Below are 22,216 nucleotides of genomic sequence, written 5' to 3'. Positions count from 1 at the left end.
TCCTTGGGCAGAAAAGAATGATACAGCCTCAGAACTGCCCCCAACTCAAATGTATTATCTGATCTCATTACCTTAACATGAGAACTGAACTAAGTCTGGACCATAATGATAAATAATTTTAGAATGGTAAAAGCATTGGCTTTAGAAGATAAGAGATAAGTTCATGTTGCCCTGGTAAAGTCATGCATAATAGTTAAGAAATATTAGAATCCATTATATGTTTGAGTGTGATATGACCCCCACAGATCCACATGAATTAATTGAAAAGAGGCCGTACAGTGAATAGAACTTTCAGGGAAAGGGAGTCTTTGCTGCCTGGCCAAAGGGCATATAGGACAAAGAAAAGACTGTTTGTGGGGTAATTTGTTGGAAAGAAAAGGTATGTGTTTCATTTTAGCAAAAGGGGCATGTCCCAACCTTAGGTTCCACATATGATCAATAGATCAAGAAGAAGTAGAGACAATATCAGAAGCAGCCACACTATTTCTAGAAACAGCACACATAAGAAGACGATGATTAAAATTGCTCTTATTCATTTCATTAATGTTAGCAGTTATGGTATTTACAAAAAAAGAAGTGGAAGAATCAAAATTACTAAGGTCAGTTGCCTGAAGAATGTATAGCTCCTTCTGAAGCTTACCAAGAACCAGTGACTTCTTCAGAAAAGGGCTCTGCAGTAGAACACAAGCATAATGAGTAAAGAAAGCATTACACTTAAGGTGTACCAGCAACTGATGCAAAGAAATGAGATTGTAGTGAAAGAAGGGAACAAATAAGACATCAGGAAGAAACATGGTGGCAGAGAGGAAAGAGTACCAATTTAGGTTACTTTAACCTTATAGCCATTAGGGAGTGTAACAAGATAAGGTAAGGAGAGAGGTTTAATATCAGTGAGTAATGTTGCATGAGGAGTCATATAATTAGTTGCACCAAAATCTATAATCCAAAAATTATCCTTTACTCTAGACAGATTGCAAGTATGAAAACCACAATTCTCAAAAGTAGTATTAGCTATCAAACCTGCAAAGTTGGCTGGAGCAGATGTAGTATCCTGAGAAGTAGACGAGAACTTGGATTGTTGAAATAGAGTTAATATTGTTCCTTTGTCAAAATATCCCTCTCCCCCCAACCAATGTCAAGTGGAATTGCTTTAGACCCTTTAGAACCAGAATTATCAGGTTGCCCCATGTTGGATGAGTCTGACAGATGAGCATAAGCTGCATACCTCTTGAATTTAGCTCCAAATCCAGAGGGATACCTATGTAGTTTGTAATATTTATCAATGAGATGTCCTAGCTTCTTAAAGTATCTACACACCAAATTGGAGTTGCTCTTCTTTATGGAGTTAAAATTTACCCTTGAATTGAAAGTCTTCTGAGTAGTAGCCTCTAAATTGTAAGTAGAACTGAAGGGCTTCTGAACTGAAACAAAAACTGAATTGGAGGGTTGATTCTCAACCTAACTCTCGTCTTCTATCAGCATTGCATATACACTATCAATGTTAGATAATGGTTTCATGAGCAAGATATTTCTCCTAACTCCAGTGTAAGTCTCATTTAACCCCATTAAAAATTGTTGAACCTTCTATTCTTCTTCTATCTTTTGAAATGCTTCCTTACACCCACAAATGCGGTCTGGATATGAGATAGAGTACTCATCCCAGAGTTTCTTAATACGATTAAAATAAGATGCAACACTAGAGGACCCCTGGGAGATGGATGCAAGATCCTTTCTAATTTGAAACACCTTAGTACCATTTGCCTTGCCATAACACTGCTCAATCTCTTGCCATAGCTTTTGTGCAGACTCAGTATACATCACACTATATCTAATTTTTGTATCCAAGCAGTAACCATATCGTTACAACAAACCCATGGTTCAAATAGAACAGAATTTGCTCTAGGTTTAGCGATGGTTCCATTTATAATCCCTAACTTATTCTTACATGACAGACCAATCAGCATGTTTCGTCTTCATCCTCCATGCCCCGTCCCATTAAAATACTTTGTAACTAAAACTATGTTAGAAGACATACTAGATGGAGTAGTAGTAGTAACATTTGAAGGATCAACATTAGGAGCCATAGCAAAATACTTCGAGAAAATTAGGGTTCAGAAATTCACTAAACCAGAAATCACACGAACACAGTTATAATTAGGGGTGACAATTTGAGCCCAAACCCGCCCAACTCACCCAGAGATTAACGGATTGGATTACAAACATTTTAGTTCATGGGTCAATTTGGGTTGAGCCCAAGTTAACTAATTATATTTTATAGTCCATTCTGACCCATTAAGCAGTCCAAATACAACCCATAAAACTCACCCAAAACAAAAGGTATCTCAACCCAACTTATATAGAAATTTATTTAGTTGCCCCAATTTTACTTTTTTTTTGTGCATTTTTAATTTTATGTTCTTTTGTTTTTTTGCACCATCCACCCACCCTACCCCCTCCCGCAAAACCCCTTCCTCTCAAAAAGAAATTTTTTACTTTTTTTTGTATTTTCAATTTTCTATTTTTTTCTGCACCACCCACCCCCACCCCACCCCCCAAAACCCCTAAAAAAATTACTTTTTTTTAAATTTTAAATTTTTTGTTTTTTTTATATTATTTTTCTGCATTACCCACCAGCCTCAAACCCTCCCCCAACCCCTACCCCCACTCCCACCCTAAATTTTTTTTCAACTTACACATTTTAAGGTAAATGTCTTTTTTTATGCAAGATGGGCATGATTCTAAATATGGGTCAAGTTGGGCGGGTTGCGTTATGACCCATTGTTTAGCCCATCTTAGTCCAAGTACACATTGGGCTGGGCTGGGCTGGGCAATGACTCATTTATTGACCTAACACATCTTGACCCGCCCAAATACAGCTCAACCCGCCCATTTGCCACCCCTAGTTATAATCGGAAGAAAATTACCAATTTTCCAGTGAAATTGGAAGACAATAACCTTCAATCTGAAGATAAAAACTTCCGCCTTCGAGTTTCACCGGAAAATCACACTGTATCACCACAACACTGTCGTCGAAAAACGAAAACTTTAGAAACAGCTCGGGGTAACATCGATCCGCCGAAAAATACGTGAGCTACGTCATCCTTAGCTCTGATACCATGAAAACTTATAGATTCTTCATTGTGCACAAGCTTAGAGAAGGAAACCTAGAAGCTTCTATGAGCTCAGATAAACGAGAGTAAAAATGGAAAATGTTTTATTATTTGTAAAGAATGAAATTCTGTCTATACAAATAATGGAAAATGTTCTATAATATAAATGGATCGGGTCGAATCAGTGTAATAAATATGGGGGGTAAGTTTGGGCCTCTTCCCTTCATTCTCTTCATGGGCCAGATCTCATGGTATTCTCACGCTGATTTGAAGGAAAAATACATCCAATCAAATACCAAATGTGACCCAAAATAAGATATCAAAACATGCTCAAATATGCATTTTAACATCGAATTACACTGCAAGATGCTAAACTGTTTTTGTCTGTTTTCTGGCGTGTCAAAATATAATTCTGAAGGGTTTCCTATGAACCTTGATAATTTAATAATGCTTGTTATGTAACACGTAATAAGAATGTTACACAAAAAAGTAAGTGGATTTTTAACGCGCAAAAATAAGGGGATTTCTCGGGTGGTTATGATTTGAGAATAGAAGAGTAGGCAAGTTGTAGAATATTTAACTTCAGCTATTTATTAAAAAACAATATACATTTTTAATAGGATTATTTTAAACGTTTTTTTGAATTTTAAGATGATTATTCTAAGCTCCTTTACAAAATTCGTTAAATCTGTTTTTAACAGAAATGACTTTTTCATTGTGCTCTTAGTAGAATCAAGTTTTTTTATTTTAAATGTATTTAAATTTCAAATTAGATTAGTCTAATTGGATGCCTATTATCAAAGTGCCTTCTCAAAATAGCTAAATCTATTTTGCCCGAAGGACTTCTCCATTTGTATTCTTGTTGGAATTCAAGATTTTTGCTCAACTAAAATTCATTTCGCCTTGTAAATCCCAAGGAATCCATACACCCAACAAAAAGTAGGAGCATAAATTCCTTAAGGATATAATTAATTTACTCCATCAAATCATCTATTTTCCAACACAAACTGGGTAGATGAATTGGCGGCTCACTTCCAGTATCTGATGTGATAAGAATGTGCCACTGAGACTTAAGATAAGTTCTACAAAGTAGTGGTTAGACCGACCATGTTGTATGGGGTAGAGTCTTGACCGGTCAAAAACTCTCATGTCCAGAAAATGAAAGTGGCTGAAATGAGAATGTTGAGATGGATATGTGAGCATACCATGTTGGATAAGATTAGAAACAAAGTTATTCGGGATAAGGTGAGTGTGGCCCCCTTGGAGGATAAGATGCGAGAGACGAGGTTGAATGGTTCGGGCATGTTCAGAGGAGAAGCATAGAAGCCCCAGTTAGGAAGTGTGAGAGGTTAACTTTGGTGGGTATGAGGAGTAGAGGCAAGCCAAAGAACTCTTGGAAGAGGTGATTAGGTGGGATATGGAGCAGCTGTAGTTTACTAATGACATGACTCTTGATAGGAGAATGTGGAGGTCGAGGATTAGGATAGAAGGTTAGTAGTAGGTTGTCAAGCATTTCCCTTTGTCTTCTTCAACTTAAGAGCATTAGTGTTCGATTGTTATCCCTTTATTCTTAGATTGCTATTACTATCGTATAATGGCTTCAGTCCTCTTTATCTTCTCGTTGTTTATAGTTACTGTCATTACTTCTTTTTATCATTTCTTTAGCCGAGGGTCTTCTGAAAACAACCTTTCTGCCTTCCAGGATAAGGGTAAGATTACGTACATATCACCCTCCTAAATAAGGATAAGATTGCGTACACATATCACCCCCTAAAACCCCACTTGCGAAAATTCACTGGATTGATTATTGTTGTTTTAACTGGCTAGATAGATAGATGGTAATGAAAATTCAGTATGGAAAACTACACTATCTCATTCCCAGTACATCCCTGGAAAGAAAGTCAAATTATATTAATCCTGTGAGGACATAGGTTGAGTTCCACATACTATATTTAGCAATCCAGAAACGCCTTATAGGATGGTAGGTGGCAGAAACTAAATCACTCGTTAGATTGCACTTTATATTAGATGGAAAGGGAGAGGAAGGAAATAAGGTGCGGTATTGTGGTACTTAAAATGTTTTTTATGCTAGTAGTAGAAATATCGCCTCTGCTTTAGTTTGGAGTGATTTTATTTTGTGTCTTGCACAACTGACACTAGTTGTGTGAGGTCTCTTTTTATCTCACATATTTGTAGACTCATATCTTACACATCTAGGTCCACAAAATTCTGTGACCCACAGTTGTGAGACAAAAAAGACGATTCCCGGCCATTCTTCGAAGCTGATTTGAAAACAAAAACATTCGTTCCGTGACGTGAGGCTCCAGCTTAAAACTTTGAAACTATACCAAATCATACTCGGCAACTGAAGCATGGAGGAGAAGAGCCGGAAAGGGCGAAACCTCTCTTTTCAATAGGTCCACAAAATTCTATGACCCACAGTTGTGAGACAAAAAAGAAGCAGTTGTGTGAGGCACAAAATAAAATTTTTAGCAATCTAACAATCAGCCGAGACTGGAAAACCATGAAATATAGATTCTCAACCAGCTAATAGATTGTAGGCCACAATTCATAGTCCTCATAAATGTCTCAAATTTAACCACGAAAAAGGAAGCAAAATCTATAGGCAAGGCCAACATCAATAGAACTACATACATAGTAGACGAGCAAGATTTAAGTTCATATCAAAACTAACACCTCCAACATTCTCAACAAGAATCCGAATTTGCTTCCTGACAAGAGCAGCAAGCTTACAGCCTTCTTCCTCTCCTACCACCCTTTCTACGGGTGCTATCAGTAGGAATTGGAGTCACATCCTCTGCAATATAATAAAGTCAATTATGATCATCCACATTAAACGTGTCCCGTAAAAAATACAAACCATTACGTGTGCCCTATATGAAGGTTTTAGTAACATAAGCGACTGCATATAGTTCTGAACTTTTGATACACAAAAGCTAGAAGGAAGGCTAAGCAATACCTATACGGCCAATTTTCATTCCTGAGCGAGCAAGAGCCCTGAGAGCAGACTGAGCACCAGGCCCAGGTGTTTTAGTCTTGTTTCCACCTGTAGCTCGAAGCTTAATGTGAAGTGCATTAATGCCAAGCTCCTGTAGTCAAGGAGAAATTACCCAAATGAGTGTGGACAAAAAGGAAACACATTATGCAACTGATGGCAGCGGGTAAGGGACGTAAGAAAATAAGAACTGAACATAAGCTAAGACCTTGCATCGCTGAGAAACATCTTGTGCAGCAAGCATAGCAGCATATGGGGAAGATTCATCCCTATCGGCTTTGACCTTCATACCACCTATTAGAAACAGGTGACAGCAGAGATTCATTACAACTTGTTCCTATAAATAATAAAGATAATCGTAAAAAGCAGAAAAAGTAGATAAGCTTTGGAAGCCCTAAAACATCAATGGAAAATCTACCGATCCTTCAAACCATTCAAGTTAAGAGAATGATAAGAAAACACCAATGCTGACATGTTAACAAAGATTGTTGCACCAGAATGACATTGAAAAAGCAAAGGTTCTTACCGTCTAAGAGGAAGTGTAAAGCATATGGTTGCGATGTAAAAGAGAAAACAAACGCAAAAAGTTGGTTACATAGAAATTTAAGCTAAGATTATTGAGCAGACATGCTAGGATGTAGAGTTTGAAGTGCTTAAATGGTCACAATAATAACAAGCTCACAATTCAGAACTACTGAAACTTCACTAGACAAAAGCTCAAAGGTCTTACACTGGGTAAGCGAAAAGGAAGGGAAGGATATTAAAAGCTAAGCTTAAAAAAATGAGCACCAAAGTAATGGTAAATATGGATTAAAACAGTATTTTAGAAAGACTAATACAGGTAATGCAGAATATGGGAGTTTAGAAGCCAAGTATGGACTAGTAATAGCTATACTGAGGAACTCGAGGAAGTGCATGGGAATAGGAATAGCTATACTGAAGAACTTGAGGAAGTGTATAGCTGGCAAAGGAAGAACCAGGATTCTAAGTAGCGGAACTTCATCAGTAGCTAATCCTTCAAAGATTATGGGCTACTTGTGAAAGGATAGAGAAGAAAGGAAAAAAAAGGACAATAATAACTAGGAACGACAAAACTCAAAAGAAATTGTGAAGTTCAACATAACCATAAATATAATGTGAAGGTAACATATTCATTCAATTTCCAAACAAAACAAAAATAACAGAAGTACCATGGGCCATAATGCTTGAGATAAGCAGTAGCAGCTAAGAATTTTCGCCAGACTCAGAATAAACCACAAATGTCAACTAGAAAACATAGTAATAACAATATGCACGAATTATGACATTAAAATAATTTTCAAACGACATCTAAAATGTGACAGGAATTATAAGTGAAACCAACACAACCTACTCCCATTGAAACCAAATGTTGATTTTGTGTATTTCTTGTCAAAGTTAGAATCAAGGTATACATCAATTAATATAAGAAAATGCATGGCAAAGATGTTATTCCACTTGTTATTTTCTGTTGTCGAAACAGAGCTTACAATTGAGTATCTTAGTTTTTAATGAAAACGAAGCAAATAAAAGCCAGATTATGTTACATTTGAGCTCTTAATTTATCTGTTCCTCAACAACACCCCAAGCAAAGTACCAAGATATTCAGATTTAAATAAGCCTATTGAGTGAAAAGGTATAGTCCTTACCAGTAATACGAACCATTGTTTCCCTTCCAGACAAATCAGTCACATGCTGCAGTCCAACAATAAAAGTCTGTAACTATTTGAAACAACATAATCAGATAATAGAGAGCACTGAATTCAATGGTTACCACATACAATGAAAGTGTCATTGAATGATGCAAAAATGTGGGCAACACCAAAAACAAGCTCTCCCTCTCTCGTAGCAGGTCCAAGGATGACAGTCTCTTCCTTTGGCTCCCTAGTCCTCCTCTTCGACTGAAGGCGAAGTCATCAACATTACAACAAATCATTAACATTAGAAAACTTCACAGCGACCATTCTTTCCTTCACATTCTAAAACTCCACATCAAGGCATCATTATTTCATGAACGCCAACCGAGCAAACAACAAATATTCAAACAAAATTAAACCAAATAGTTTCAAGGTTCAGCGCAGTTTATTTATAGAGCTAAACTTTATGCATCACTTGTCTAAAATAAGAAATTAAGAGCTATATCTGATTTTACATCACTTCAAATCAATCTAAGGCCTGTCCAAATAAATCTAACCAACTAGTCATACGTTTCAAAATTTTGTCTTCATTAAGCAAAACTTTATTCAACCATTATATACGCCCAAAATGTGATGTACCCGATTTGCATCACTTTTCGAAACAATTAAAGCCTGATATCTTTCTTTTTTTCTTCTTTAAAAGCTTAATATGTAAACATTGTAAAGTAATGCTTTCTGCTCGTGTTTTTTTAAGCAACAGATTAAAATGGGGACCATGTCTTTAAGCAAGATCAAAATTACCCAGATTTTCATGAGGAAAGGCACAAACTTGTGATTAAACATCCAAAACAATTACTAATCTAAGTAAACCCAAATTACCCATGGATTGTACTGACGCTATCCCAAAAGATAAAGCAGCAAATTACATTCAAATTATGCAACAATACAAGAGAAAGTAGTTATTTCGAGAGATTTGATTACCATGGTGTTGTTGCTGATGAGACTTCTACTGGTGTTGAATACAGAGGCAGGTTGAATTCAGACTTCAGAGGAGACGATTTAGTTCAGCTGCAGCTTTATATGCAGCAGGACGGCTTTAGGGTTTCATCTATGAAACTTAGAACTAATATTTTCTAAAAGAGCCCATAAGTTTCGGATATTGTAGAATTGCACCATAAATCTCTTTATTTTTTTCTTCATCCAAATTGCATAATTTCTAAAATTTTCTTTTTGAGAAAATGACGTATACCCACTCTCAATTGATTTGAATCAAATATATATATATATATATATATATATATATATATATATATATATAGAAATGATACATTTTTTATATATTTTTTGAGCTATCAAATATAAATAATTTCTAGCGCGGACTAAAAGTAAAAAAAATCCCTTTTGTTTTTATGATAGTGATCTTACTTCTACTACTTTATCGGGTAAATATTATCAGATAAATATTTCCATCAAAATTAAATTTTGTAAAAAAAAAATATTTAACTTATTTTCTTCGATTATTAACATCTTTTAATATGACTTCTTTCACAAAAATTATCTTCATACATTCAAATACGGTAACCATACGTATCATGTACTTGGTCATTTATTTTTATTTTTCTGTAAAGATATTTATTTATTATAATTATATAAAGATGATACGAAGATAAATACACAAGTTATCCTTAATATACTTTGCTAACCATAAATCAAATTTTGAATTCTCTTATTCCTGTTATAATTTTTTGTGTATTTGAATTGTCCACTATTTAGCTTTTGACTATCATAGTGCAAAAAACACTAGTCACATGCTTTATATGTTAAGTCTCGATCATCTAAACGATGTTAAACTTTTCTCCACGTAAATATATGATCGCCAAAAATAAGAAAATATGTAGAAGCACTTAATCTGGAAACGTTTGTTCGACTTTTAGAAAGAATAAATAATGCTCCTGGTATAATATAACATATCCTACTATTGACTAAACAAAGACATTTTTATTTATAGAACATAAGCATTTATCTTTGAAAGGTTATAAAGTTTTAAAAGGGTTAACTGTACAATGAACTGATTAGTCGTTATGCTTGTATTAGGAAAAATCAAGTTAACATCTGGAATTAATTAAGTGCTCACATGTCAAGACACATGGATCAATAACAGAATGACAGCTGACAGAGAATAGTTGAAGAGGCACGAACTTTAACAGGCACGGGTAAAAATTCAAAAAAACAAGAAGGAACGGTTATTCGGACCTCTTGATAATTTGAAGAGGCATCGGAGCAGTGAATCTAGATAGCAAAAAAGTATAGATACGTATTATCCGTGATTAATGAGCATCAATGATGAAAAACGTTATAGAATCTTCACGAAACAGTTATGATTGCCAATTATAACGTTACATTAATACCATTAAATGCTCATAATGGCTCTGTTATGAGAGGAAAGAAACGTATTACTTAGAAATAGCTATAAAAGGAGAGAAATAACATTTGTAAAGATACAATATATCATTGGGATACACTAATTTACTTTGCTTTCTTTTACTTATTCTGCTATCATTTAAGTCAATTTCTCTTATTTGTTTTATATTTGATTATCAGTAACCCGAGTTCTTATAAAAGTAAGCATTGACCGAATTCCTATTTTCTGGTTAAACAAATTGGTTCCATTGCGGGAAATCTGATAATCTTCTGCTTTCCAAATCGATTATTTATCAAAAATAATCATGTTGAATGTCAACGACAATAACCAACAAAATTTATCACTCCAAGGAGATCCACAACAGCTGAACCAACAAGGTGACAGAACTCCCCCTCCTTCGCCACAACATTCTTAACGACAATCACGAGAGGGGTTTCCTAACATATCTTAATCGAATGAAAATGATAGACTTGCAAATGATCAAGACATCGATTAACATGACTTGATCAAGCAAGAAATTGAATCGGTATTGGTCAAAAAATTCGGCGAAACACTCACTAAGGGAGCATTAACATGGTACTCTCTTTTACCCGAAAATTCTATAGATTCTTTTACTGAGCTTGCAGATTCATTTATCCAAGCTCACTGGGGAGCTCAAAAAGTTGAAAAGAGAATGGAGGACATTTTCAAAATAAACAAGAAGATACAGAGCTGCTAAGGGAATTCGTAGACAGATTCTAGCGTGAGAGGATGATGTTGCCACGTGTACCTAATAACTGGGCAGCTATGGCGTTTGCTAGTAATCTAAATGAGAAAAGTTCAGAGGTCACGAGAAGATTTAAGGAAAGTCTACGAGAATTTCCAGCAACAACTTGGAATGATATTTACAACATATACAACACGAAGATGCGGATAGAAGAGAATACCATCACTCAGTCTCGAAAAGAGGAAAGGGTAAGTACAAGATGAGCTGAAATTGAAAAAAGGTCAGGTAAAAATAGGTTTGAGCCTTACATGGGACCATCTGGAAGAGACTCTCGTTCAAAACAAGAAAACCCGAGGTACGATCATAGATCACGAGATAGGGAGTTAGGTTCATCATCAAGGTTCGGAAAAGAATGAAACACGCGAGAGGTGCAAGATGATGACAGAAGCTCGAAGGCAAAGATTGGCGGTTACAGTTTTAATGTTAGCACATCCAAATTGGTGGCTGTTTTAAGGAACATGGGAGACAAGGTACGCTGGCCAAAGGAAATGAGATCAAACTCAAATAGGTGAAATCCTGATTTTTGGTACGAGTTTCACAACGATCACGGTCATAAAATGGTGGATTGTAGATTGTTGCAAGGCGAAGTTGAACATTTATTAAAACAGGGGTATCTAACCGAATTGTTTGGTGAAAGGGGTAAGCAAGCGTATATGAAGAATAGCCAGGAGCCCCCTAAACCCCTTTCACCAAAAAGGACGGTTAATGTCATAAGCGGAGGAGAAGAGATTAATGACGTAATATATACGTCAGCAAAGAAAGTTTCAAAAATTACAGTCACACACGGGAAGCGAATTCGACAGGTTTTGGAAGAAGAAAGTATTACATTTGATGATGTAGATGCAGATGGCGTGCTAACCCCGCATAATGATGTACTGGTAATCTCTTTACTTGTACATGACATTAATGTAAAATGAGTTTTGATTGATCCAGGTAGTTCCGTGAATATCATTATGTTAAGAGCGGTAAACGAGATGCAAGCTGATGATAAGCCGATACCCAAGGCAAACACATTATCTGGTTTTGATAACTCGAGCATCGTAACAAAAGGGGAGATAATACTCACCACATTCACAGAAGGAGTCGTCAAAGATACAAAATTTCAGGTCATAGAAATGGATATGGCTTACAATATGATTCTCGGTAGACCATAGATTCACGAAATGGACATTGTACCATCTACTCTACATCAAGTTATCAAATTTCCATCACAATGGAGGATACGAAAAATCTGTGGTAACCAACAAGCTTCACGAAGTATTAATTCTCTGGCAGATTCAAACGCCAAAAGTAATAAAAATAGCAATCATAGAATATAGTTGAGGACGCATCAACACGAACCTCAACTGAAGATGGGCAAACATGTGTAGATTCCAGGCCCGATACTATTCAAGAACTAGAAGAAAATGAAAATATCAAGACAATGATCAAGGAACTGGAAGCTGTGGTGATGTTTGTACATTGTCCAAACAAAAAAGTTTACATTGGAACCAACCTCAGCCCGAAAATAAAACGTAAGTTGATTGAATTTTTAGAAGCTAACGCAGATTGTTTTACTTGGTCCCATTCAGACATGACAGATATACCACTGGAGGTAATGACCCACAAATTAAGTAAAGATCCATTGTATCCACTTGTCAAACAAAAGAAAAGGAAGCAAGGCTGGTGATTCAAGATAAGGTGCAGAAACTTTTAAAAATTGGGTATATCCGCAAGGTAAAGTATCCAGATTGGTTAGCTAATACCGTGGTAGTACCTAAAAAGAATGGTAAGTGGCGAGTTTGTGTAGATTATACTGATTTGAATAAAGCTTGCCCTAAAGATTCGTTTCCATTACCGCATATAAATCAACTAATTGATGCTACTATAGGGCATGAATTGTTAAGTTTTTTAGATGCCTATTCAGGATATAATGAGATTAAAATGGATCCTCTAGATGAAGAAAAACTTCTTTCATCACGGACAGGGGGACTTACTGTTACAAAGTCATGCCATTTGGTTTGAAGAATGATGGGGCCACATACCAAAGGCTAGTGACCAAAATATTCCAAGAACATTTAGGCAAAACCATGGAAGTGTATATAAATGATATGTTGGTCAAATCACAACAAACAGGGGACCATATTCAACACTTGACTGATACATTTCAGATTCTTCGCAAATTCAACATGAAGTTGAATCCTGAGAAATGTGCAGTTGGCATCTCATCAGGTAAGTTCTTAGGATTTCTTGTTTCTAACCGTGGCATTGAAGTAAATCCTGCGCATATTAATGCTATCGAAGAGATTCCAGACATACTCACGAGAAAAAAAGAAGTTCAAAGGCTCATACGAAGAATAGCAGCCTTAGGCAGTTTTATTTCCAAGTCATCAGTAAAATGCTTCAAATTCTTTTCAGCTTTAAAAAAAAAGCAGAACCAATTTGAATGGTCTAAAGAATATCAACAAATCTTAAGAATTTAAAGGCGTACCTGTCAAATCCACCACTGCTAGCAAAACCAAAAGAAGAGGAGAAATTGCTTGTCTACCTTTCAGTTTCAGAAGTAGCGGTAAGTGTCGTATTAGTTCGGGAAGATCAAGGTAAACAATCACCAATCTATTATGTTAGCAAATCTTTGCTAGATGCTGAGACTCGATATCCTCATTTAGAGAAACTTGCATTAGCTTTGATTATGGTATCTAGGAAATTAAGACCTTATTTCCAATGTCATCCTATTTCTGTGGTAATCGCCTACTCCTTACGTAATATATTACATAAACAAGAGTTATATAGTAGATTAGTCAAGTGGACTATAGAACTAAGTGAATATAACATTACATATCAACCTAGAACTGCAATAAAATCACAAGTTCTAGCATATTTTATGGCAGATTTTAGCCAAGGTATACAGTTAGAAGCAGAAAAAGAACTCCAGGTATTTAACGGATCTAATCCAGGTACATGGACCTTATTTACTGACGGATCATCAAATGTAAAAGGAGCAGGTCTCGGCATTGTCCTGGTACCACATACGGGTGAAACCATAAGACAAGTAATAAAGTGTCATCCAATCACTAATAATGAGGCAGAATATAAAGCTGTAATTGCAGGTTTAGAGTTGGCACGAGAGCTCGGAATATAGCAGGTAATAATCAAAAGTGACTCGCAACTTGTTGTTAACCAGATGCAGGGGACTTATACAGCCAAAAAGGTGAGGATGCAGCAATACCTGGAAAAGGCACTAGATTTGGTCAGGTAATTTCACACTTGGAAAGTCATGCAAATACCAAGGGAAGAAAATGCCGAGGCAGATGCCCTAGCTAATCTTGAATCTGCTGCAGAAGTGACAAATGAAGAGAATGCTTATGTGATTCATTTGTTTCATTCAGTACTCGATCAAGACAAAAACGAGGTGAATTACAATAATCTAACTTGGGATTGGAGGAACGAGATTGTCAATTTTTTGCAGCATGGAATTTTACCTGAGGATAAGAAAAAAGCTCAAGCACTTCGCAAAAAAGTTGCTCGCTACTGTTTAAAGCAAGGCAATCTTTATCGAAAAATGTTCGGTGGTCCTCTAACAAGATGCCTTGGGCCTTCTCAAACAGAGTACGTGATGAGAGAAATACACAAGGGACATTGTGGAAATTATGCTGGAGGAAGATTTTGGTAAAAACTATGATTAGAGCCGGCTATTATTGGCCAAAAATGGAAGAAGACGCGGAAAATTTTATGGTAAAATGTGACAAGTGCCAAAGATATGGTAACAAATGCATCGACCAGCTGAATTATTACATCTAGTCGTTGCACCATGGCCTTTTATGAAGTGGAGAATGGATATCGTAGATCCACTACCACAAGCCAAAGGCAAGGTAAGATTTTTATTAGTGCTCACTCACTATTTTACTAAATGGGTAGAAGCGGGAGCTTTCAAACAGGTATGAGAAAAAGAGGTCAGAGACTTCATATGTCGGAATATCATATGCCGATTTGGGGTACCAAAGGAAATCGTATGTGATAACGGCCCGCAATTTATAGGTGCACAAATCATAGAATTTTCCAAAGTTGGCGAATTAAAAGGATTATTTCAACTCCTTACCATCCGGTGGGTAACTGACAAGTTGAATCAACAAATAAAGTCATTATCAATAACTTGAATAAAAGACTGGAAGAATCTAAAGGCAATTGGCCAGAGGTACTACCTGGAATCTTATGGGCTTATCGAATAATAGCAAAAACTATTACGGGAGAAATACTATTTTCACTTGTTTATGGAGCTGAAGCCTTAATTCCAGTCGAGATAGGGGAACCAAGTACGAGATATATTCAAGCCACCAAAGAATCGAACGAATAAAAGATGCGGGTAAACCTGGATTTGCTTGAAGAAAGAAGGGAAAATGCACTAATAAAGATGGCAACACAAAAACAAGTTATTGAGCGGTATTACAATAGGAAAGCTCGTCTCAGATACTTCAAGATTGGGGATTACGTACTCAAGAAAGTTTTCCAATCCACGAGGGCAACCAATGCAGGAAAGCTAAGTCCAACTTGGGAAGGGCCTTATAAGGTTCATGGTATCGCAGGAAAAGGAGCATACGAGCTTGAAACGTTGGATGGCAAGATTCTACCTTCAAATTGGAATGTTGTTCACCTGAAGAGATACTACTTCTAAGGGAAGAAAATACCAACGGGTAGGTATCCTCACTAACGATTTTTATTTTGAATTATTAAAATTTTACTAATGATTTTCGATGATAGGCAGAAAGCTAGCCCGTACTAAATGATGAATTACGACCTAAAAGACACGTGGAAAGAACATAATTCCCGGTCTAGGGTTACAACTATTCTGATGGAAATTTAAATGGGTTAAGCAGTCTTCATCTAGAATCGTACCTCCGAGTCCCGTATGTTTTTCATTTTCAGGAAAAGGACCACATGGAATAAATAATCAAGTGCTCGAGATTTCATACTTTAAATCTCAAACACTTGGGGGACTATATAATATACATATGATGTATGTATAAGGAAGGCAAAGAAGGCTGAAATGATTAAATTTCAAGTCAAGCCTAAAGTTTACTCAATAAATATCAAGTTCAGAGCAAAGTCACGAGCCTAAAATGCAAGCCTGATCCAAAAACCTGTGAAGAAGACACTTGTGGATACAAATTTCAGAATCTTACGGATGTTTAGGTTAAAGACATTATTTAGCCATGGGTCATAAAGAAACCCTTGGATTTTCTTTTTTGTAAATCTGTTGTAAAGAAAATATTTACGGAAGAGTAATAGAAGATAGTTAAATACATGTAAGATGTTATCTAAACTTGACAAAGTTCGAATGAAAACTTTATCAAAGTTATTTCAAGAAACATGTGTGTTCCTATTTCTCCTTTCGTATGTTTACACCATTATGAAGTTGAGGCGTCTTCTTCATTAAGTTTCGTATATAAAAGGGCCCTCTTTTATAAATTCATGTTTGATTTAAAGATCCATGAAGTTAATAAATCATTTCTAAAAATGCAAAAAGTCAAAAGGGTAATACAAAAACCCACGAATTAAAAAGCAAGACCTTGGACTTATAAAAAACAAGGAAAATTACTAAAAGAGTATAGCAGAAACTCGAAACTTAATAATATTAAGTTAAAACTAAGTATGAACTTAGTTATAAATTGATTGTCTTGTTACAAAAAACCCCGAAAGGACCTGAGGACTTGTTATCACCAAAAAACATAACCCCCAAATGGGACCAGGGGTAAAACCACCACATATTCCACCAAAAAGGAAAAAAAGGAAGTCAAACTTCACCAATAAACTTTCACTATGGAGCGGGAGAAGGGTTCAAAACAACATCACCAGCAACAAAAGGCTCGATTTGATCTCAAGGAGTTGGGATACCCACCACACTAGAGTCATCTTCAACGTGCTCGGGAGTATCAGCCATGGGAGAAGAGAAACTTTGGACTTGCTGAGTTTTCTCAATGGTTTCCTTAATCTTTGCTAACTCAGCACCTAAGTTAAAACCTTTTTGGCTAACCTCTATAAGGGTGTCATGGCGTGTGTTCAATATAGCCCAACTTACTTCGACATCAGCTTTGTCCTCAAGAGCCTCGTAGTCTCTTTCCCAATGGTCAATTTCACTCTTGAGCTCCTCCCTTTCAGCTAAAACACCATCGTAAGAAGACTGTAAAGAGGCAAGTGAACTCTCCAAAAACTTGACCTTATCAGAAGACACACGAAGATCCTCTTGGGTCTGGGTGAGTGTTTGAACAAGTTCTCCAGCATAGACTTCTTTCTCGTTCAACAAGGCCCTCAAACCTCTTATCTCCTTGGTGGCTTTGGAGAGTTGTTCGGCAACTGATGACTCAAGGAGAGTTTTATCCTTGCCTGCCTGGTTGGAAGAAGCTTTTTCAACTGCTAACTCCGAAGCCATGTCCCTCAACTGCTGCTCTAAGGTACATTTGATTTCTTCTAAAACTTCCATGTCAAGCTGAAGACTTTCATATTGTTCTTTCCAATTGTTTGCCTCAATTTGATAATCATGCATCAACTGCTCTGTATGGGAAACCCTTTTCATCATCTCTGTACCGATGAGATTGATCTAAAAAAAGGGATAAGAATCCTGGTAAAAAGAGAATGAAATAAAACATGAAAAGACATTAATACCTTCAGTGATGACGACACGATATCATTCATCCAAGTCAGAGAACTATGACTTTCTAGTTTGGACTTTTCAACCGAACCAATCAAGGGTTTCAACTATACGTCTGCCTGACCTGACTTTTTCAAAAGACTACCATCTGTAGGGACTTCAATGGTAATCTACTTCATCACTCTACTTCCACTTGAAGAACCAACTCAAGTGTGAGGAACAATAGTAGTGGGGACTGTAGAGGAAGTCATAATAGCTTGAAGCAGGGAAGAAAAAACAACAGTAGAAACAGGTAAAGAACATTCCACTGGAACAGACATGGAGAAAGAGGCAAGAGGTACTTTATCAGACACCAAATCAAAATTTTCACTATCAAACCCACGGGAAAAAGTTGTTCATCGGAGTCACGAGCTGCCATAGGAGTATTGTCATCGGAACTCACTAAGGTGGCTTCAACAGGCTCAGTCACAGGAATAAAACGGGGAGGAGTAGCTTCATCATCCGAAATGACACGTCTTCTAGCCCGCGACCTTCTAACCAAGGAACTTCCATCTCGTTCCTCTTCCTCCTCAGAATCCTGGGACGCATAAACTTTCCTTTTCGATGAAGAACTCAAAATTATCTCTTGAGCTCTTGCCAAAGAAACCCTGGAAGCTACGATTGACTTGGCACTAACACCATGAATAGGAAACCCTGATAAAAAGACGGGTCAAATACATTCTAAATGAAAGATGAACAAAAATAGAAAGGGAAAGAGTAAAGTTTTTACCATGAATTTTAACCTTCCAACCAAACCTGTTCGAAAGGTATTTCCAAGATCTAGTCTCCATTAGAACAATGGTCAATAATTTCTCTACCCAACCACGAAATTGGGAATCTCTTCAACAGTTCCCATGGTTGCTGAAAAAAGAAAAAGTGAAATAGTCACGAGAAGAACAAACCTTTTCAAAAAAAAGGGGGAAAACGGAAAAAGAGGAAAGAGAAAGTTTTTAAGAAAACTTACGTGCAAAATTCAACTTTTTAGGGAATGGAGTATTTTCTTCGCCTACTAACCCTATAGTAGGAGCAGCAACAAATCTGGCATACCAGCCACGGTCCTTGTCATCCTCAGGGCTGACTAAAACCCTATTACTCCTCGCCACCAAAGTAAAGATCCCATGTTGGAATAGCTTAGGGGAGTAGAGGTGGATTAGATGAAAAAAAGTAAAAGGCAATTGAGCCAAGTTCGCCAAGTACCTTAAACAAGCTACAACCCTCCATACAATGGGGTTAATTTGTCCTAAACAAACATTGAAATAACGACAGAACTCGATGATAATAGGATCAATGAGGGGTCTAAAATTCAGTGTAAAAGGATATGTATACACGAAAGAAAATCTAGTCATGTAGGATGTGATTCTTTGATTTGTATTAGGAATTATGATTGGGAAGTCACATTTCCAATGGCAATCTCTACGGACAATAGAGATTAAACCTTCAGTAATTTAAGAAAGGTAAACGTCAGTACGATCATGAGAGGACATAGAGGAAACCTGGTTTCTAATTGATTCTCTATCGGAATAGAAGGAAAGTTCAGAAGGGATATTTTCGTCTACTATAGGTTCACGGATTGGCTCACTGGAATCCCTACTTCTGGCAGAAGATCTATGTAAAAGAGAACCCCTAGTTCTAGAAGAAGAAGGAGGGGTAGAACTAGGTGGAGGCAAAGAAGCACCTCGAATAAATGATGATCCTAAACTGCATAGTCTTCCCCCTCTTCTGCTTCTAACATGAACAAGGGGAAGTTCATCAACAATAGGAACTCTTCGGGGATTAGGGTTCAAAGAAGACATAGATGTACGAGGAAGAAGACAAGAATAAATATTCAAAGATGGAAAACTTTTATGGAAAAGAAAAGACAAAGGTTATATTTATACTCAAAAACAACCATCAAACAAAAAGGTAATGATAAGAACATCATAATGAGAACTGTCACTTCGTGATTGATGCACGTCGGAAAAAGCCTCAAAAGGCGCTGAAAGGTTGCAAAACCAATCAAAAGCCACCATGTGTCACGGGCATTAAATGGAAGTGACATGCAAAGCGTCAATTTTAGAGAAGTTATAATGATACGAAGAATGGCAGCAAAAATTCCTGCTTGTATGAGATCCACTTCCCAAATATTCAATTGATGAATAAATGAAAAATGGGGGGACTATCTGTATTGGAAAAAATCAAGTTAACATTTGGAAGTAATTAAGTGCTGACACGTCAAGACACGTGGATCAATAACAGAATGACAACTGACAGAGAATAGTCGAAGAGGCACGAACCTTAACAGGTGCGGGTAAAGATTCAAGAAAATAGGAAGGAACGGTTATTCGGACCTCTTGATAATTTGAAGAGGCATCGGATGAGTGAACTTAGATAGCAAAAAAGTATAGATACGTATTATCCGTGATTAATGAGCATCAATGATGAAAAACGTTATAGAATCTTCACGAAACAGTTACGATTGCCAATTATAACATTACATTAATACCATTAAAGGCTCATAATGGCTCTGTTATGAGAGGAAAGAAACGTATTACTTAGAAATAGCTATAAAAATAGAGAAATAACATTTGTAAAGACACAATATATCATTGGAATAAACTGATTTACTTTGCTTTCTTTTACTTATTATGTTATCATTTAAGTCAATTTTTCTTGTTTGTTTTATATTTGATTATCAGTAACCCGAGTTCTTCTAAAAGTAACTTTGAACGAAATTTCTATTTTTTGGTTAAACAAATTGGTTCCGTTGTCGGGAATCTGATTATCTTCTGCTTTCCAAATCGATTCTTTATCGAAAACTATCATGTCGAATGTCAAAGACAATAACCAACAAAATTTACCACTCCAAGTAGATCCACAACAACTGAACCAACAAGGTGACAGAACTCCCCATCCTTCTCCACAACATTCTCAGCGACAATCACGAGAGGGGTCTCCTAATAGATCTAAATCGAATGAAAATAATAGACTTGCAAATGATCAAGCCATCGATTAACATGGCTTGACAAAGTAAGAAATTGAATCAGTATTGGTCAAAAAATTCGGTGAAACACTCACTAAGGGAGCATTAACATGGTACTCTCTTTTACCCAAAAATTCTATAGATTCTTTTGCTGAGCTTGCAAATTCATTTATCAAAGCACACTCGGGAGCTCAAAAAGTTGAAAAAAGAATGTTGGACATTTTCAAAATAAAACAAGGAGATACGGAGCTGCTCAGGGAATTCATAGACAGATTCCAGCGTGAGAGGATGGTGTTGCCACGTGTACCTGATAACTGGGCATCTATGGCATTTTCTAGTAATCTAAATGAGAAAAGTTCAGAAGCCACGAGAAGACTTAAGGAAAGTCTATGAGAATCTCCAACAACAAAATGGAATGATGTTTACAATAGATACAACATGAATCCACGGATAGAAGAGGATATCATCACTCAGTCTCAAAAAGAGGAAAGGGTAAGTACAAGACAAGCTGAAACTAAAAAAGGTTCGGTAAAAATAGGTACGAGCCTTACATGGGACCATCAGGAAGAGACTCTCATTCAAAATAAGAAAACCCGAGGAAGATACATCGTATGAAGTGCCCCTAAGTTTTATTCCACAGTATTAATATTACAGTCCAAAATCCTTTTAGAAAAAATAGTTCCTAGAATGTCTGCCCAAAAAGTTTCATTTGCAAACACCGAAGGAACTGCCACGATTGTTGTTCTTCCAAAAAGGTCTTTCAATGCTCCCTGTTTTGCCTTCAGATTAGCTACTTTGTTCATCTCCCTATAGTTGTTTTCACCATTGTGTCTCCCAATCTTAGGATGACCGATCTACATTCACAAATAATTGAGTCAAATACGTAAATTAAGCATTTTATTACCTCTGTCGAGTCTATGTTGTTTTCTAGGGGTGTAAGTCCTCTTTGCTCTATAATTTGCAGTCCCTTAAGTAGTGCAAGGAGCACAACTATTAGTGGAGTGTGAAAGGCTTCTTATGAATCCCAGAACCCAGTTGTCGCTGGAATTTCTGAAAATGTTTCCCACACCACCCTTCCCAGTGTTCCCAAGTACAACCCTATTAATGTTGAGCTTGTATTGGCCCCTTGGTGGAGGATCCCATTTGACCTAGATGATCTTCTCTTTTCTGGATGTGTGCCCAGTTGAGATAGTAATATACTCAGTTGCCCTTGCTAGGACATTAGAGGTAGGGACTTGATCTTTTTTATTGTTGAAGAGATTATTGTTCCTAGTAATCCACAACTGTCATAAGTTAAACGGAAAAAGGTCTTCCCAGCAAAGAATATTGTTGAAAGGCTTGCTCCGTAAGGTTGACCCAATGTTAGACCAAGAACTATTTATGAAGGTGAGGTTCTGATATGGGGGTTGTGGTGGTGCTTTTGGAGATTATGTGCAGCCAGAATGTTTTCGCATTGGGGGATTCAAAGAAAATGTGGGAAGATGTCTCAATTTCAGCATAGTGGAAGCAACACATGGGATTACAAGGGACCCAAATTTTTTGAAGATAGGCCCTTGTAGGAAGCCTTCCACGGAATAGGAGTCATAGGGAGGTCTTAATCTTGTTAGGTATCCTTAGCTTCCAA

General features: G+C 36.7%; 1 protein-coding gene across 1 annotated transcript; it reads right to left on the bottom strand.

The window, feature by feature from the left end:
• Window positions 1-5,579: 5,579 nt before the first annotated feature.
• LOC107771427 (40S ribosomal protein S14-2-like) lies at window positions 5,580-8,832 on the bottom strand. Its single transcript, NM_001425770.1, has 6 exons — window positions 8,763-8,832; window positions 7,926-8,045; window positions 7,794-7,839; window positions 6,335-6,420; window positions 6,091-6,220; window positions 5,580-5,928 (listed from the first exon to the last, which is right to left on the bottom strand). The coding sequence occupies exons 1-6, from the start codon at window positions 8,763-8,765 to the stop codon at window positions 5,861-5,863; spliced, it is 453 nt and encodes a 150-aa protein (NP_001412699.1). The 5' UTR covers window positions 8,766-8,832; the 3' UTR covers window positions 5,580-5,860.
• Window positions 8,833-22,216: the final 13,384 nt, after the last annotated feature.

Source organism: Nicotiana tabacum, chromosome 3 (assembly GCF_000715075.1).
Source record: "Nicotiana tabacum cultivar K326 chromosome 3, ASM71507v2, whole genome shotgun sequence".
NCBI lineage: Eukaryota > Viridiplantae > Streptophyta > Magnoliopsida > Solanales > Solanaceae > Nicotiana > Nicotiana tabacum.
The sequence above is the reverse complement of the archived record's forward strand: the minus strand, read 5'-3'. Positions and strand labels throughout refer to the sequence as shown.